General features: G+C 42.5%; 1 protein-coding gene across 3 annotated transcripts in view; it reads right to left on the reverse strand.

Annotated features, from left to right (window-relative positions):
• SORT1 (sortilin 1) overlaps window positions 1-18,522 on the reverse strand; it is a 60,519-nt gene that overhangs the window by 13,918 nt on the left and 28,079 nt on the right. The window contains exons 4-11 of one of the 3 annotated variants that reach the window (XM_058538702.1): window positions 16,043-16,145; window positions 15,133-15,297; window positions 12,084-12,157; window positions 9,445-9,494; window positions 8,430-8,557; window positions 5,222-5,366; window positions 3,963-4,118; window positions 1,693-1,799 (exon numbers count right to left, since the gene is read on the reverse strand). In XM_058538702.1, the coding sequence (XP_058394685.1) occupies window positions 1,693-1,799; window positions 3,963-4,118; window positions 5,222-5,366; window positions 8,430-8,557; window positions 9,445-9,494; window positions 12,084-12,157; window positions 15,133-15,297; window positions 16,043-16,145 (928 nt within the window). Of the gene's footprint in view, window positions 1-1,692; window positions 1,800-3,962; window positions 4,119-5,221; window positions 5,367-8,429; window positions 8,561-9,444; window positions 9,495-12,083; window positions 12,158-15,132; window positions 15,298-16,042; window positions 16,146-18,522 lie in introns of all 3 variants that reach the window. The other 2 variants (XM_058538701.1, XM_058538703.1) reach the window with 2 other exon arrangements.

An 18,522-nucleotide genomic window follows, 5' to 3' on the forward strand; every position in this document is an offset into this window, starting at 1 on the left:
TTCTTGATTCTGAAATGCATTAATACATTTAGGAGCAAATTATGCAATTATTTTCTCATGTTTAATCTGTCTTAGTTTATTTTATTCCTGTATTACATCAAAGCCTCTGATCAATATTTAAAGTATGATTCCACACAAATAAACTTGATGAATGCCTGACATATTTCAGATACTGTACAAGATGTGGTGGTGATTCGAAATAAGATTCAGTCTTGTCTTAAGAAATATTTCTCAGAAACTAGTTAGGGTATAAAGCAGAATGAAAGTTAGTGCTTTAAAAGACGTTCAAATTAAACCTCTTTAAAAGAGGTTAAAATGTTAATTTTACATCATGTATATTTTATCGCAATAAAAAAAGAGGTTCAAGCAAACTATTAATGAAATGAAGAGGAATGATTAGCTCTAACTGAAGATGGGCACTCAGGATGGTTAGGATTTCCACTGATCCTAATGAACCAGGGGTGGGGAAACAGGTATGACTTCCTCAGGAATACCCTAGGAATACCATGGGCAGGCCACTCAGGAAGACCCCAGGAAGACCGTGGGCAGGCCACAGACGCAGGGGCACATACAGGGTGCTCAGGGAGCAGCGAGGGTTATAACAAGTGGTGTGTCAGTGATAAAATGGGCAATGACAATGAAAAGGCAGAAGAGAGCCCAACAGGGGAGGAGAGGACCTTCATTCACCAGGTCAGAGGCACAGACTATCCACAGACAAAGGGGAAGCACGAAGAGTGTGGAGGAGGGTCAGGCATGGGAGCGTAAGGGTGAGCGCAAGGTAAGTAAGGAGGCCACCGTACCCGCCCAGGCTTAAGGTGAGGAGGGCAGGTGCAGGGTAAGGCCAGGGCAGAGGGATGGGGAAGGGGCAGGAGGGAGAGAGACTCGACAGCACTTAGCACAGAAAAGGGCGAGAGCGTGTTGTGGGTGGTGTAGGTGCACTTGATCTCACACTGGCTGAGGCTCTTAAACAACCCAGCCGAAACAGCAGAGTTCTGAGGAGAGCTCGGGAACTACCAACACTGTCATTTTTTGAAGAAAACCCCCAGTGTTCCCCTAAGCTTCTCTCAAATTCTATAAGAGTCAGACAGAAAGCTTGTTTTTCTTTTCATTTTTCTTGCCTATTGAGACCTGTCACTCCTGGAAGGGGGGTCTCCTGAAGCAGCACCTGTGCATTTCCAGCTCTCAGAGGGGTCGGCTCCTGCTGGCGCAGGCACCACCGGGCCACCACCCACAGCACTGGCCGGCCCGTGTGGAGCCCAGGCAGAGGGGAAGAGAAGGCCGAGTTCTCCTCCACTTGTTTCTCACCAGCACGGCTTTGCAAGGCTTCGCACTGCTCACAAATGCCCGGTGTATGGATTTTTGTAGAATTCCTAAAGTCTCTAAGCTGCCATGCTGACTCCTAACTTCTCACCAGCCATTCTGCTTTCATTCAGCAGTTTAGTAAAACAGAAACTGTTCGCCTCCAGTTTTTTCTTTAAAAGACAAATAATTCATAGCATTTTGGCCTTTCTTTGCAGTTCCTATTTCCTACATTCTAAGTTAATTTCATTACTGTCATTCCAAACTTTCCACTTTTAGCTGTGGCCCCTAATCAAGTACGAAAGTTCATTACTCAAAGGCCTGGCACTGATGAGAGCAGAACAGAATGGTTGCTTTGCTCTAAACACGTTTGACAATTGGAGTCAAACAAACCTGCTTCTTATCCTTCGCTGTAGCATCGCATTCACTGTTCTCAGGCTTCCTCAGGTGCTTCCACCTTCCTCCTTGGTCAAAAGTGATCATAGTCTGGACAGAATTATCTGAAGGGGAAAAGAGTGATATTAAGCCTGACACACTGGAAGCACCCTATTAAATTCAGTTTATCATTGCACAACTCTCCTAACTGAGACTATCTAACACCATCAGAACCCTGGAGTCCCATAAGCTTCTAACACCCAAAAAAACGGCTCAGTGGTGGTGAGTACCTGAGTAGTCTTCTAAATATGATATTTGAAGAAGGCTTCCCACTTGAACAGGACCTAAGTGATTCCAGAAATCATTTAGACTGATATGCTTGCAAAGAGACACCTTTTACCTCCTTACCAACACAAACAGGCTGATGTCCATTCTCTTTCCTTGCTTGCTTGCCCTAGAAGTAAAATCTATAATGGGAAGGCATCCTAATCTTTACTCAGACAAGGCCATGATACCATGCTTGTTTTAGGGACTCTCAAGATTTGAATGTCTGTGCATAAGTCTGAATTTATAATTCCTAATTTTTGTCTCTCCACTACCGCAGATCCTATCCCTCTTAAACGTTTTCTTTTTTTTTCTCATGTCTCTTCCCCATTCTCTATTTTCAATGATAACAAACTGTTGCAGGTTTAAATTTAGAAATAATATGCATTGAATTTTCCAAGTAAAATCAAACAAGAAAGCAAATAAAGGAAAATTCATTTATTCAATAAATATTTATTGCATGCCCACTAGGTGAAAACTATTGTAAGCCTTTGGAAATACATCAGTGAACAAAACAGAAAAAAAACTTTGTGAAATATATATTCTACTAGGGTGAGACAGACAAACACCAGACATTGTAAATAGGTAAATTATACAGTATGCTAGAAAATAAGTGCTATGGAAAAAAGTTGCACAGTTAAAGGGAAACTGAGTGTGTGTGAGTTGGGGAGGGCAGACTGAAAACTTAGGACAGTTGGGCTGGCCCGGTGGCACAGTGCTTAAGTTCATGTGCTCTGCTTTGGCTGCCCAGGGTTTGCAGGTTCAGATCCTGGGCATGGACCTACACACCGCGTATCAAGCCATGCTGTGGCAGGTGTCCCACATATAAAGTAGAGGAAGATGGGGCCGGCCCCATGGTGTAGCGGTTAAGTGCACGTGCTCCACTGCTGGTGGCCCGAGTTCAGATCCCAGGAGCGCATCAGTGCACCACTTGTCAGGCCATGGTGTGGCGGCGTCCCATATAAAGTAGAGGAAGATAGGCACCGATGTTAGCCCAGGGCCAGTCTTCCTCAGCAAAAAGAGGAGGATTGGCATGGATGTTAGCTCAGGGCTGATCTTCCTCACACACAAAAAAATAATAATAATAAAAAAATAAAGTAGAGGAAGATGGGTACAGATGTTAGCCCAGGGCCAATCTTCCTCAGCCAAAAAAGGAGGTTTGGCAACAGACGTTAGCTCAAGGCTAATCTTCCTCACACACACACAGAAAAAGGACAGTCAGGGCAGGACTCATGCAGAAAGTAACATATGAGCAAAGACTAGAGGGGGAAGGTGTCAGCCTTGCAGACATCTGGGGAGACAGAGAGGACAGTCAGTGCAAATCTCTAAACCATGAGTGTGTGCACTTGGCGTGTTTAAGGACTGGCAGAGGGCTGGAGTGATGAGAGCAGAGGAGAGAAGCGTTAGAGATGAGGTTAGGGAGCAAACAGGGGGCCAGCGGTGCTTAGGACCCTGTATACCACTGCAAGGTCTTCACAAAATAAAAACAAACATTCCCACCTCCTACCAAAATATAAATACATAAATAAAACCTTAAGAGTCTTTGTACTTTAGAGTAATATGTTTGTCTGTATAACTGGGCCGTAGCAAAGGTGTGCTCTGCAGAACCACTGAGAGGAACAAAAGAGGAATCTTGGCGATTGCTACGCCCTCTCTACAAGGAGGAAAGCAGGAAGTGATTCAAACCCAGGCTTGTGCCTGTAGGCCTGAACCTCCCAATAGAGAAGACTTATTTTATCAACTAAACAACACAGCACCCAAAAAATCTTTCTTTCTACCTGCTGTTGCTTTGCTCTTTCTTAGTTCTATTTACCCTAACATTTAAAATAGAGAGGCAGAATTTACAGGGGGAGGCTTGTTGGCCAGGCAGGCGGCATCATTACTGAGGGGACAGGTCCATCAGTCTCCCCAAAAGCCTCAACTCCCAATATGTTCAGCCGAAGGACAGCTGTGCTAAGACGCACCTTCTGAGAGCACACTTGTTATGTAGACCCCGCGGAGGGAGGTCACATTGGTAAAGTCTGTCTCACCACCTGTGGTGGTGTAGAGATGTCGGTCCAACGACTTGGAATACACAATGCCTCGATCGTCTGAGGTAAAGATTGTGCCAAAACCGGTCTCTGAAATAGGCAGACAAACAAAAACACTAAGTCTTGGGAGGGAACAGAGAGAAAACAATAGTCTAACCACACACATGCCTGACTGACTGCACACATTAGCCAACTGTCTCTCTTGATGATGTAGACACAGACCTGAGGTTTGATACTCAAGCTCTTCGTGTCCATCTTTAATTCTAACGCTCAGCTCAGTGCCTGGAATATGGCAGATGCAGAGTTTACTGAATGAATTAATCAGAAGCTGCAGACAAGCTCTTCTCTGATACATTTTGGTGGCAGAGACACTGTATTTAGATTCATATCTTACACAGCTCTAAATCTTTATACTCTAGAACAATGCTTCTCAAACTATCTGTGGTGAAGGATCAATTTTTTTTTTTCTTTTTGTGAGGAAGATCAGCCCTGGGCTAACATTCATGCCAATCCTCCTCTTTTTTTTTTTTTGCTGAGGAAGATTGGCCCTGGGCTAACATCCGTGCCCATCTTCCTCCACTTTATATGGGACACCGCCACAGCATGGCCTGACAAATGGTGTATCGGTGCGTGCCCAGGATCCAAACCCAGGCCACCAGCAGCGGAGCATGCGCACTTAACCACTACACCATGGGGCTGGCCCCTGAAGGATCAATTTTTAAATTTTCAGCATGTCACAAACTGATGCTTTCGTAAAATATAATAAAAATTAATCACTATAAAAATGAAATATAAAAGATAGACAAAATATAATCCTCAACTTTCTTATCATTAGATTCAATAGATATAAAATTACTTTGTCAAATGGCTATAAGAGTTTCTAAACGCTTGCTCTTGCTTTCTGTATTTATTTGGTAACAAAGAGTTTGCAAATCAGTACCAGTCCTCTGACCATTCTTTGAGTAGCATTGCTCTAGAACACTTGGACATAGACACAAACCATATTAGAGTGTCAAGACAAGTGTCTTTTTAACAGAGGCTACAAACTATCTCTAAGACAGAGTATGCAGTAGGACACTAATAAATTCATAGGGATAAGAGGAAAAATCGATTTAAGAAGGAAAGCTACTCAAAGGAGGGCTTGAAGCTTAAATCTCTATACACTCAAGGGTGGGCCACTAAAAAGCTCTTACCTCCAGGTTCATCTACATGCATGAATACCATGTCATCATTGGCTGCTAGAATAGAATAGAACTGTTCCTGCCCCACAGAGGGGAGCTGGGCCATGCTCCATGTGTCCCCTTGATCTGTTGACACATGAATCCTTCTTGTTGTATCCTAGAACAAATGCCAATATTTATTTTTTAAATTTTCTGTCAAGATGCCACGTGCAGGGACATGAATAGGAACATTACTATTAATAATTATAAGTATCATTATCCATTTTCTCACTGGGTATATAACTGTTATAAATGAAACATCCCAGTACCAACTACCAAAGCAATTTCTAACCTCTAGCAAAGTTCCAGACAAGGAACAATTCATTCTATTGTTAAGTAAGGCTATCTTGGCTTCCTCTCTGGCTTCTTCATTCTGGTGTGGCCCTATAAGATACTATCCTCCCAACCTCTGACATTTCAATTTCCTTCAATAGAGCTAAGGGTTTGATGGGACCATCATTAGTTTGGCTTTATAACCATTTGCTTATGCTTCCTCAAATAATTCTTAAAATGATGACTGCTGCATGAAAGTTTGGTCCCTTTGAGATAGTCCCAGCATAATCCAAAGAATTAGATAATGAAGGGTCTAGAAAATGGAGATGAAATCCATGCTTGAGAGATCACAAGGGAAGTCAAGATTGGACACACCTCTTCTTTAATTTTAACGAAGTCTCTCAGAAGAGCCATAATAAAGGGAACATGCACAGGCTGGGAAGAGGCCAAGGAGAGTCAGAAATTAATATAAGGAAGGTGATCAGGGAGTATTTAGCTGTTAAAAGGACTCTGTTAAGGAGGCAATTAACACCCACTCTCTGATAAACGTTTAAAATAGCTACTAGACACATTTAGCCAGGGTGTGAGAATTAGTCCCAGGGCCTCCCTATGTTAAATACTCTTTAAAGTTCAGTGACAAGTACATTTAACTTATTTTTCTAACTCATATCTAGATGTTTACTTCCAATCTTACTCTTATTGTTATAGGCAGAAACTAGAATTCAAAAGCGCATAGAATTTTAATACTGTAGATAGTAGCAGTACAGTATAGGAGGCTACAATACAGAGGCCACCTCTGGAATCAGACAGTCTGATTTCTACCAGGGCTCCACCCCTGTGTGACCCTTGGCAAGTTACTCAATTTCCTCAAATAAAAATTGAGATAACAGTATTAGCTCATAGGGTTGTTGGGAGGATTATTACAAAATTGCTCGAGGGAGTTATCTGTAGTTACTGTGTCTACTTCCCCATCTCCAATTCTCTCTGGACTTACTCTAATCAATCTTTAACCTCAGTATTCCAATGAAACTGCTTTTGTCAAGGTTACCAATTCCAGTGGACAATTCTCAGAACTCATCCAACTCAACACCTCAATTGAGTTTAAAACAGCTGATCACTTCCTCTTTCTTGAAACACTTTTTCACTTGGCTTTAGTGACATCACACTGTCCTATTCCCCTTACGTCACTGGTCTCTCCCTCTCAGTCTTCTTTGCTGGATTCTCCATCTCTTTCCAACCTTTAAGTGTTGGGTGCTTCAGGGCGTGCTCAGTCCTCCCACCTCTTCTGTACCTACTCATTCCTCCAGAAGATACCATCTAGTCACATGGCTTTACATACGGTATAATTTTTGGAGATTCATGTACCCAAATGCTTACTGGACATCTCCACTTATATATCTAATAGGCATCTCATACCCAAAACTGAATTCTTGATCTTCCTCCCACAAAACTGTTTCTCCTGCCGTCTTTGCCATCTCAGTATATGGTACCACCATTCACCCAGTTGCTCAGGCCAAAGATTCTAAAGTTATCCTTGCTTCCTCTCCTCTCACAATTCACATCTAATCTATCAGCAAATTCTGTTTGCAATACGTTTAAAAACATATCCACTATCTTACCACTTCTCCCCTCATCCAGCCTGGTCCAACCTACCATCTCTTTCACTACTCGAACAGCCTCCCACCTGCTCTTGCTGCTTCCACTCCTGCCCCCAACAGGCTATTCTACACACACCTATTCTGTCAAAAGAGAAGCCAGGGGCCGGCCCCGTGGCTTAGCGGTTAAGTGCGCACGCTCCGCTACTGGCGGCCCGGGTTCGGATCCCAGGCGCGCACCGATGCACTGCTTGTCCGGCCATGCTGAGGCCGCGTCCCACATACAGCAACTAGAAGGATGTGCAACTATGACATACAACTATCTACTGGGGCTTTGGGGGAAAAAAAACGAGGAGGACTGGCAATAGATGTTAGCTCAGAGCCGGTCTTCCTCAGGAAAAAGAGGAGGATTAGTATGGATGTTAGCTCAGGGCTGATTTTCCTCACAAAAAAAAAAAAAAGAAAAGCCAAATTATGTCATTCTCCTCCTCACAACCCTTTCACGGCTTCCCAACACATCAAGAATAAAGGCCAAAGTCTTAATCGTGAGCTATGAAGGCCCTGTAGGACCTGGCCGCTGGCTCCCCAACTTCGCCTGCCCTTCTCTGTGCTCCAACCACACTGCCCTTCTCACTTTTCTTCAAAATTTCAAGCACGCTCCAGCCTGAGGGTCTCTGCACTTACCGTCTCCTCCGCCGAGATGTCCAGATAGTTATGCTCTCCCTTCAGTCAGGTCCCAGAGAGCCCAGCCAAACCACCATATCTAAAACAGCACTGCTCCATTCCTGTCACTTTCCATTTCCTTACTCTGCTTTAGATTTCTTCAGAGCTTTAATCATTACTTGATATTACATCATATGTATTAGTTTAGTATCTATCCCCCTACTTGAATATAAGCTCTGAGAGCAGGACATTCACCTGTTTTGTTTACTGTTGTAGTCCTGCGACCAAGAATAGTAGTACCTAGTATACAGTACGTACTCAATTAATGTTACCTATCTCTATTATTACTATTATTGGATAATGAGAAAATGGATTGCTTTTTTCAGCTACCCATGTCTGAGTAAAGCCCAAACACTGGGTCTACATATCCTAAAACAGATAACAGAATTTGGGTGGTGACAAGAGGCTGAAGGGCAGAGGACCCCAGAGGAGTCAATCAGCCTCTATAAAAAGAAGCACCTCCAGATCTTACAGTGATATTAAATCTTGCAAAAAGGCAAGAAACTCTGTCAGTACAAGTCGTAAAAGGGATCTATTTGAGGCATATTTACAGAAATATCACAACCCAAAAAGAAGAGAGAAACACTCACCTTATCAGCCATCACAGAGGCAAAAAGGAAACGTCCCCCAAGACCAAATGAGTAGATTTTCACACCAATGGTTTTGAAGCTTTTCCCCAAGTCTGAAGTTCTCCATAATTCCAGGGCCCCAAGGTCAGCTTCTTAAACAAGACAAAACATTAATTAAAATTTCACTGACTGGTGAGCCTCTAGTTCAAAACAACCATTTTAGAATTGTTCTTAATTTTATAGCTAAAGGATTTTTAATCCTATGAATGTTAATCAAGCGACAATATAAATGTGATATGGCATTAGACATAGGAAATTCACATCTGGGTTTTATTTTATATGTGTGTGGTTTTACAATGGACAGAAAGATAGAGTTTACTTAATTCCACTACAGTGTTACACAAAAATATCACAGTGACAGCATCCTGCTTTACCTTCTTCATGACACAGTTGAAATTATCTTATTCTATTTTAAGTTGTCTTGTTTGAGTTTTGGTTTTCTTGTTGATCATGCAACATCCCTACTTGAATTTAAGCTCCATGAGAGCAGGCCTTAGGTGTCTTGTTCTCTCCACCCTTAGAACAGTGTTTAGCATACTACAGCAGGGGCTCAAGTGAATGAATGAATAAATGAAATGAATCTGTTGAATGAATAAATGAAAGATTTTGCTCTCTGCTTTGAAACTGTGCCACTGACTGGTAAGTCAACGGCTTCCACCAACACAAACACAATCCACGCTCTTTTGCCGAAATCATTATGCATTTCAATTTGTTATTGTTTGTAGCCTAATATTTACTTTATGTAAATACATTGCTAAAATTAAGTATACTGTCTCCATGTATAGCCTGCATTTTTATTTGTTCTAGGCATCGTAATTTGGTTGTACTTTCAAGATATTAAAAATCATTAACAGCTATCTTTAGCTATTGAAATTAGAGGAAAATAGAAGGATCTTTGATGTTTCTCTTAGAATCCAGAATATTCTACCATGAACGGACAACAGGACACTCTTTTCCGGGACTAAGACATACTTACTGCAGGAGCCATTCACATAGGTGGTAAAGAAGATGGTGTTTTCTGATCCCCTACAATGAGGCAAAGACAGGGAAAACACACAATTCAAGACTGCTAATGGATTGTGCCAACCTTAGTCACAAAACCCCAAGCAAGTCTGATAAGCCTCATCCAAAGGTATTAGCTGAAACTGCCTTCTTGGATGCTATACCCCCAAATCTTTCACAGCCTTACCAGGCAAGGTGCCCCACAGCCTGGACCCAGGCATTTCCCACAGTCCACTACTTCTCTATACCAACTCTTCTGACTGGTCAACCTGATCTACTTACACTCTCCAAATCTGCCTCTTGCCTTTGCTTATACTGTTTCCTTCTTAAAATGCTTTTCCCTTGTGTAACTAAATCTCACCCTCATAATCTTCAGGCTCTAGCTTAAAATCTAGCTCTTCCATGAAGCTTTCCCTGTCAGTCCAACTGGAAAGCTTCTTTGCTGCAAACTTCTAGAGCAGTGGTTCTCAATTAGGGGTGATTTTGCTCCCCAAAGGACATTTGTTACTGGCATCTAGAGGGTAGAGGCCAGGGATACTGCTAAAGATCTTACAACGCACAGGATAGCCCCCACAACAAAGAATTATCTGGTCCAAAATGCCATTAGTGCTGACTGAGGTTGAGAAACCCTGTTCTAGAGCACTGTGCCAGTCTGCATCAGCCAGCACTCCTCTGTCTCCTATTAAGTTATTTTAATCGCATAGTGTACGTCCTACCCTCCTACCACACTACTGGCTTCTTCAGGACAGGTGCTAAGTTTCATGTTTCCCCTCAGAACCTAGTTCAGTGCTTTGCAGGAGCTAAATAATTTAGTTCTTTCATCACAAATAGACAACTGGGTCAGAGGTTGAATTATGTAAATTGTAATTTGGAAAGGGAGTTTGCAGGGGAACCAGGTTCAGACCTGAGAGTACTTATAGATTAGCACCAGCAAAAGGTGCTGGGTCTGAACACATTTTTTTCAGAACTTTAGGTTGTAAATTCCTAGAGATCAAAGATCTAAAAGGTGAGTAAACAGTTATCAGCCACACAGTTATCTTATATTTAGACACTAAACAAAGAAACGAGTTACAAAAGGTAAAAAACTTTGTATAGGATACAAGGTAAAACACCATCTTAAAATAACTTTTTAAAGATGGGTTTTTTTGTGTCTTTCATTTAACTTTATTGAAATAAAACTGACAAAATTGTAAGATATCTGAAGTGTACATTGTGGTGACTTGATACACGTATGCAAAGATGAGTTTTAATGATTAAAATTACTGTCGTTTTATTTGAACACATCTTACATATTTTAGGTCCATCAGGAATGAAACAATTTGTTAACTTACTTTAAAAATTACTTCCTTCCTGACGGGACCATATAAGGTACAAACACAATTCATTAAAATTCATAAAATGAAAGCAGATGTGGCACATGTACCATAGTGGTGCTGTAAAAACCTCATTTAACCAACATTTTCCGGAAAAGGCCCACTTTATTTAAGCAACATTTTTTTATATTTTAGTTAATTTTGGTAGACGTATTCGGCACTGTCTGTATTACACATTTCTGTGACTCCCTAAGTAGAGGACATTAAATATTAATCTCTTCCTTGGGATTAGGGGTCATTGTGAACATCAACCATATGAAACTATAACAGAGTGTTCCCATCAGAAGTTACCGAGGCACGAGTGCTCTCTTGATCTTGCACTAAATCATTTCATCCTGCTACGTTCTCTCAGTTTCCGTCTGCTCCTGTAGTTCTCCTGCCTCCACGCAGCCCTCAGGCAGCGGATTCTCATGCTGGCATCTGCTTGTTGTTAGCACTCATATACCCCACCTCTGGCAGCAATCTGCTACCAACTGGGAAACCAGATTAACAAATTTGCTGAAATTAGTCAAAGAGAAAGAAGAAAGTGGTTCTAAACAAGGGTCTGAGCCTAATCAGAATTTTGGAGGTCTAAAGGCTCTTAATTCGTTTCTTACTTAACCATCCCCCCAATTCCCCAGACAAATCTCCTTTCACAGAAGGAAAAAACTGAAGCAGAGAGAGGTTAAGCCACTGACTAGCAGCAGAGCCAGGTTAGAACAAAGATGATGTGACTCCTAAGTAAGAGCCTCCTCCACTATATCATCTGTAAGCAGGTACCTGGCAGGGGGTCTCACCGAGAGAAGTGAATGAGTTTGGTGCATGGACAGTGTGAGCTCTTTGGGCTTTCTTCCTGATTCCTCGCTACATTACACATCACTGAAATGGATGTCTAGATGAGGGGGTGTAAATCTGGGCGCAGAGAAGTATGTAAGTCCCCAAATCAAAGCTGTATGTTATGCTGTTCCAACTGACGTCACCATTTATGGAGAATAAACCTTTTGCAGACAGCAGCTACTCAGTGACGTGCCTTGTTTTATACTTTACATTCTAACATTCAGTGAGACTCAGTCTTCTTTCCCAGCAGAATTAGAAGCTCCTCTGGGTCAAGGTCTGTGTCATATCCCTCTCTCATATCCTTTACGGCACCCTGAAGAGTACTTGGCACAGGGTAAGTGCTCGATATTTATTCATGTGACTTCTGGCAGCACTGTCAGGAAAGGTTGAGGGCTCTGCACAGATGGAGTCTTCTGTTACTCACCATTTGGCCAAACATACTGCTTTGTGGATTTCTTCCCATTTTCCCCCAAAATTCTTGGACACCCACAGGCCATTCTGAAAGATTATAAATGACTTATCAAAATTCCAGCTTTATCCTGTGCAGCTGCTTGTATGACCTTTAATAACTCATATCTAATCATTCAGGACAATAAAACACACACTGAAGTTCCATTCGGGCTGCCTGAGCTCCAAAGACACACACACCGAGTTATAGGAGCCCTCTCCGGATCTGGGACTGCAGAATAACAAATGTTTATTAAGTGCCTACTATGTGAAAGGCACTGTCGATACAAAGACACTGGGGATATAAAGACAAATAAGACACACTCTGTGCTCTTAAGGAGCTCACAATGTAACAAGGGGCACAGATAGGAAGAAAGTTTGACACAATGCGCTAAGTGTTACGGAAACATGGTCTCTAGGGTAAGAGTAGGGAGAAGAGGGACACTGCACCAGAGACAGTTTGTGAACTGAGTCTTAAATGATGAGCAGTGTAACCAAAAGAAGGCAAATGGGGAGACAAGATGTTGTGGCACAAAGAGAGACTAGTACTAACAATGGCAGAGAAGTGGGTGCAGGGAGCTAAAACCCTTCAGACTTTGATGGAGCACCAATTCCAAGGTGAGGAAAGGGGTAGCAAATGCTAAGGAGAGAGGTGAGGGCCAGCTCACAGAGCCCTCCTTCTATGCCATGCTGAGGAATCTGGTCTTTATTTTATATGAGGTACTCGAAGAAGGAAGGTGCTCTAAGCAGTGAAATGATAGTCAGTTTTACTTGTTTAGGTGGAATACTTGGATAACAATGGAAAGATGGATTTCAGAAGGTCCAAACTAGAAGCAGGAAAAGCAGTGACTAATGCCACATTAGTTCATTAAGAGTTAGTGAGGCCCTAAACCATGGCTGTCAGGGAGAGGCTCAGGAAGAATTTAGAAGCTAGATTCAGTAGAACTGGATGACAGCCTGCACGGCAGGACAGAGTGTGCGTCAAAGTTGATCACTCTAGGATTCTGGTTAAGAGATAAGACACACTGTGGAATCTTTAGCTAGTATAAGGATTAAGGGACAAAGAGCATGTCTGAGGAAGACAACGGCAGAAGTCAGTTTCCGACTGAGTTTGTGGGACATCTAGCTAGAGACATCCAGGGGGCAGCAAAATAGGAGGAAGCCAGGGCCAGAGAGGATTTGAGAATCTTACACATCATAAGAGGTAGTTAAAGTGTTAAGAGCGGAAGAGATTGCTCAGAGTGAAATGTGCAGTAGGGATTTAAGGGTAGGCTGAAAGGAGTTTAAGAAAGAGACCAAGAAGAAATGGTTAGAAGGTAGAAAAGAATCAAAGGAAATGAGGTTACAGAAACCAAGCAAGCAGAGTTTTCAAAAGGCAAGATTGGCCAATACTTTCAAAAACAGAGGAGACTTAATAAGATAAAGACTGACAATGTAGTTACATTGGCAACACGAGCCTATTGGGCTCAGATTCAGTGGAGGCAGGACAGAGATGTTCCAGAACAGCGGAAATTAAATGGGGCTGATCTGGGCAGAATCTACCTTCAGTGCTCTCCCACTCTCACCCACCATTCTCCTTTTTAAACTTTTCCTCCTCTCGTAATGCTCACTTCTCAGTATTTCTAATTTACCTAATTCTACTTAGAAAGACAGAAAAGGGTCTAAAATCACCAATTTGCACGTTAGTACAAATTGGTCCACCTTCTCCACACAGATTATTTGTACTTCAAACTCACCCTTAATTGGAAGAAATTTCAGGTATAAAAGTAGATTGTGCCTACCTCTTCCTGAGGATAGCCTGTTTTAATAACCTTAAGATATTTAGTAACAGAGATGAAGTAGTCAAAGAATCTACGGTTCTGTCCAGGGTCTCTTTGCTCCCTTGAAGGGCCTTCAGCTCAAGCTGCTGGAGGTCAATATCCAGGAACCGTTGCTGTAAGATCGGAAGCCTACCCAGCAGGCTAGTTTCCTTCCTCTGGCCTCCTTTGGCTAAGCTGAACTCTGACCCTCATTGAGCCCTCCAGCCCTACCTCTGCTCAAAGATCTGCCCCCAGAAGGCCCAGGACCCAGACCTCTCTTCCAGTGCACTTCATCCTCCCTTTGGTCAGCCCGACTTGTCCACCTTTGATGATCCTGTTTCTGTCCCCAGAACAGCTCTCAAATTTTACTGTGCAGGCTCAGCAGGGGAACTTGTTAAAAATACTAGCCACTTTGCAACCAAAGTCATTCACTTATTATATCTGAATCGGGGCCTAGGAATTCGCCTCTTAAACCAGCCTCCCAGGGGTTTCTATCTGATGTTGCTGGTCAGTAGACCACACACTAAGAAATAAGATGAGAGAGAGCCATATAAACGTAAAGGACAATTATAATTATCATAGTCTAACAACTCAGCCACTTCGGGCACTTAACATCCATGATAAAGGAGAGTGGTCCTCCAGGAAAGGAAAGCTGAACATGCTCCTCAGGGAACTGAGGAGAACTTTCAGAAGACAGTTGGGAGGGTTAGGGCGGCACGCTGGTTTCTGGGGAAAATATAGGAATGTGGTAGGGGGTGCAGGGATTTAAGACTCTGGGTATTTAACACATGAGTGTCAAAGACAGAAATCAATATGCTTTATATACTAAGGAACTAACAAAAAAGAAGTAATTATAAAGATGTGGTTTGGCCATAGGAAAGGAACAATAACAACATGAGGAGTCTGACAATTTATGCTTGTCCCTTGCAGCACAAGAATGATTACATTAAACTGTTTTCTAATTCATTAGTCCAACAGCACACACCTATTCACTTAAAAAAGACCGTATTAACAACTAGACATCATACTTTTCTGGAATAGATAGCCCATGAAAATTGTGCCTTTTATCAAATAGGAAAAAAATGCAAAAAATACACACTTCTTGACATAAGAAGTCACTAGAAAGCAGTCCAATATAAAAGCATTACCTACAGGGTCCTTTTAAGACAGTATTTTTTGACACTATAAAAATGCAAAAGGCAAGACAAGTTCCTCCACCAGACTTACGTCAGTGCTGAGGGCGAGAAGATGATCAGAGTTCTGAGGGCTGTACATCATCTGAGTCAGGGGGTGGAAAGGGAGATTGGTCTGAACAAAGTTCTTCGCAAAATCTGAGGATCTAAAGATTCTTCCTCCATGGCTTCCTCCAGCCACCTCTGCTGTTAAAATCACCTGATTAGGAAGAGGAAAGCTCAGATTCAGGGCAAATACTATAAAAGCACAGGAAGTTCTTGTACCATTTTCAAGACATTAGTTAAGAAAATTTTAGTTCCAAAAGTAAGAAGAGTTATAAGAACAGATTAGTTGGTGCACTCCAATCCTCAAGTATTAGTCTTATCAAAAAATACGATCCTGGGCCGGCCCTGTGGCTTAGCGGTTAAGTGCGCACGCTCCGCTACTGGTGGCCAGGGTTCGGATCCCGGGCACACACCGAAGCACTGCTTCTGAGGCCATGTTGAGGCCGTGTCCCACATGCAGCAACTAGAGGGATGTGCAGCTATGATACACAGCTATCTACTGGGGCTTTGGAGGAAAAATAAATAAATAAAAAATTAAAAAAAAAATACTATCCTGAATTGAGCTAGCACATCATACCTATGAATTTGAGCCTGGTCAGTTTGAGGTTAGCCAGTTTCCCAAAAGACTAAAACGTTGTCTTAAGGAGTATACGTTGTAATGCTAAAGAGCTGCCGCACAATGATGAAGAGTTTTGGTGTATCTTGGACAGGGACCAAAAGAGAATCTGTGTGCTAAATTCCATTCTTTTGTGATCAGTATTAAATTATGCTAAATTTTAAAACATAGTAATAGTAAACTAAATATATTGCTGTGCATCACTGGATCATTCCAATATTAATATCTGACAGTCCTGTATTAGCATCAAGCACACCTTTCTAAATGCATGAATAAGTCTCACCTTTCCAGAGTTCTCAGGACCAATGGCCATGCCAAATTCAGTCCGAATGAAGGTGTTATTGATGAGATTTGTAATATCCTTAAAGTTCTTTCCATAGTCCTCACTGAGAGGAAGAAAAACAAGACAAATTTTGAAGGCAGTGGTAACAAGCATTGCTGGGTTCCTGCCCAGCTTCCCTTCTCCCTTTCCACGGACTGTGTTGAGGCACCCACCCTCCCCCCAACAGTCACCCGCCTCAGGGGAACTGATTCTGTCCCTCGCTTCAGTGGTGGGCCTCATTAGCCTGAAGGAAATTCTATCCCCCTCACTGGTGGTCAGGAATCAGGGCGTGACCCAGGTTGAGCCAATAAGACAAAAATGGGAAATTTGGGGTCTTTTAGGGAACACATTTCCTCACACTTAAGACCGTCACTTGACAAAATGGTCTGTCTTCCTTTAGACCAGTGGTTCTCAACCAGGGTATTTCTTCCCTCTCACTAACTGCCTGCCCACCCACCCACAGCCCCCCTACTCACCCTCCCAGGCCCTGCAAACATTTGGTAATGTCTGGAGACATTTTTGATGATCACAACTCAGGGTTGAGGTGCTACTGGCATCTAGGGGTAGAGGCCAGGGATGCTGCTAAACATCCTACAACGCACTGGACAGTCCACAATAACAAAGAATTACCTGGCCCCAAATGATAATAATGCCAAGGTTGAGAAACCTCAATGTTGCAGTATGTGAATGCAAAGCAAAAACTTGCTATAGGCATTTTGACACAATGAGAGTACAACATGAAGATGAAGCCAACGTAAGTGGAGAGTACTGCTGAGGTAATTCTGGAATTCCAGAGGGGCAGAGCCTACAACACTGGATTGAACTGACACTGAAGCCCGTCCTTCCTCTGTATTTAGTTATGAGTCATTAATCTCCTTATTATTTAAGCTAGCTTGAGTTGGGATCTCTGCAAAACGTAGCCAAAGGCCTCTAACTAATCTATTAATGCAGCGCACTCATGATAAAACTGTAAGTTAAGTAGCAAGAGTCTTAAAGTCGCCCCTCAGAGGTGTACCACCCTAGGCACAAGTCTCTAATGCATGCAGTGCACAAAACAAACTAGGAAAAACAAACTTAATCTCAACTCTTGGGCTGTCAAAGCTTTTCCCAAAAGTTCATTCCAACACTATTTTTGAAAGGTATTCAAATCCATCTTTAGATTTCGAAAAATAAAAGCAAAAAAAATCAGTAGCTGTCTAACTCTGACAGGTTTAATACTATGTACAATTCTCTTAAAACATGACACAGAATGCTAAATCTTAAAATTCACAGAATTTGGGCCGGCCCCGTGGCTTAGCGGTTAAGTGCGCACGCTCCGCTGCTGGCGGCCCAGGTTCGGATCCCGGGCGCACACCAACACACCACTTCTCCGGCCATGTTGAGGCCGTGTCCCACACACAGCAACTAGAAGGATGTGCAGCTACGACATATAACTATCTACTGGGGCTTTGGGGGAAAAAAAAAAGGAGGAGGATTGGCAATAGATGTTAGCTCAGAGCTGGTCTTCCTCAGCAAAAAGTGGAGGATTAGCATGGATGTTAGCTCAGGGCTGATCTTCCTCACAAAGAAAATAAATAAATAAAATAAAAATAAAAAAGATTCACAGAATTTGAATGTCCAACAGTGAAGACCACTGTGTATTGCAAGTTAGTTGCCCAGTGATAAACGCAATGTGCAGTGGTCTTCATCAATAGAATATATGACTTAAAAGGTGGTATAAATTTTGGTAGCAGCCTTGACAAATAAAGATTCTCAAATCCACAGAACACGAGAGATGCAAGGGACTGAAGAGAACATCTTGTCTAACTCTCATTTCACAGATGAGGAGGTACAAGGGGAGGTAATTCATCAAAAGTCAACCAGTTAATTAAGAGCAAAATTGAAACTATAATACAATCCTCTTAACTCTCGGTCCCAAATTAGAGACAATTTTTTTGTGTGTGTGTGTGAGGGAAGACCAGCCCTGAGCTAACATCTGCCAATCCTCCTCTTTTTGCTGAGGAAGACTGGCCCTGGGCTAACATCCGTGCCCATCTGCCTCCACTTTATATGCGACGCCGCCACAGCATGGCTTGACAAGCGGTGCGTCGGTGCGCTCCCAGGATCCTAACCTGCGAACCCTGGGCCGCAGCAACAGAGTGCGAGCACTTTATCGCTTGTGCCAGCCTGCCGGCCCCGAGACAATTTTTAATTATTTGTGAGGAGTTTTTCCCTTCCAACCTGTAGTCTTTCTCTCTCTTGCCAGGGCTTGTGGCCTAGCAGTAGAGATCAGCTAAGAGGAAGCAGGAGACAGACAGGAGGGAAGTATCTTTGAGTGTTTGCAGAGGTCCCTGACAGTATGCTGCAGCAAACTGCACGTGACTTTAAGTTGTCTAAATGACTCTTCCCATCTCTTAGCACACACACAGAAAATTCCTAGATAAATAAAATAGGGATTAGGC

Source organism: Diceros bicornis, chromosome 4 (genome assembly GCF_020826845.1).
Source record: "Diceros bicornis minor isolate mBicDic1 chromosome 4, mDicBic1.mat.cur, whole genome shotgun sequence".
In the NCBI taxonomy this organism is placed as follows: domain Eukaryota; kingdom Metazoa; phylum Chordata; class Mammalia; order Perissodactyla; family Rhinocerotidae; genus Diceros; species Diceros bicornis.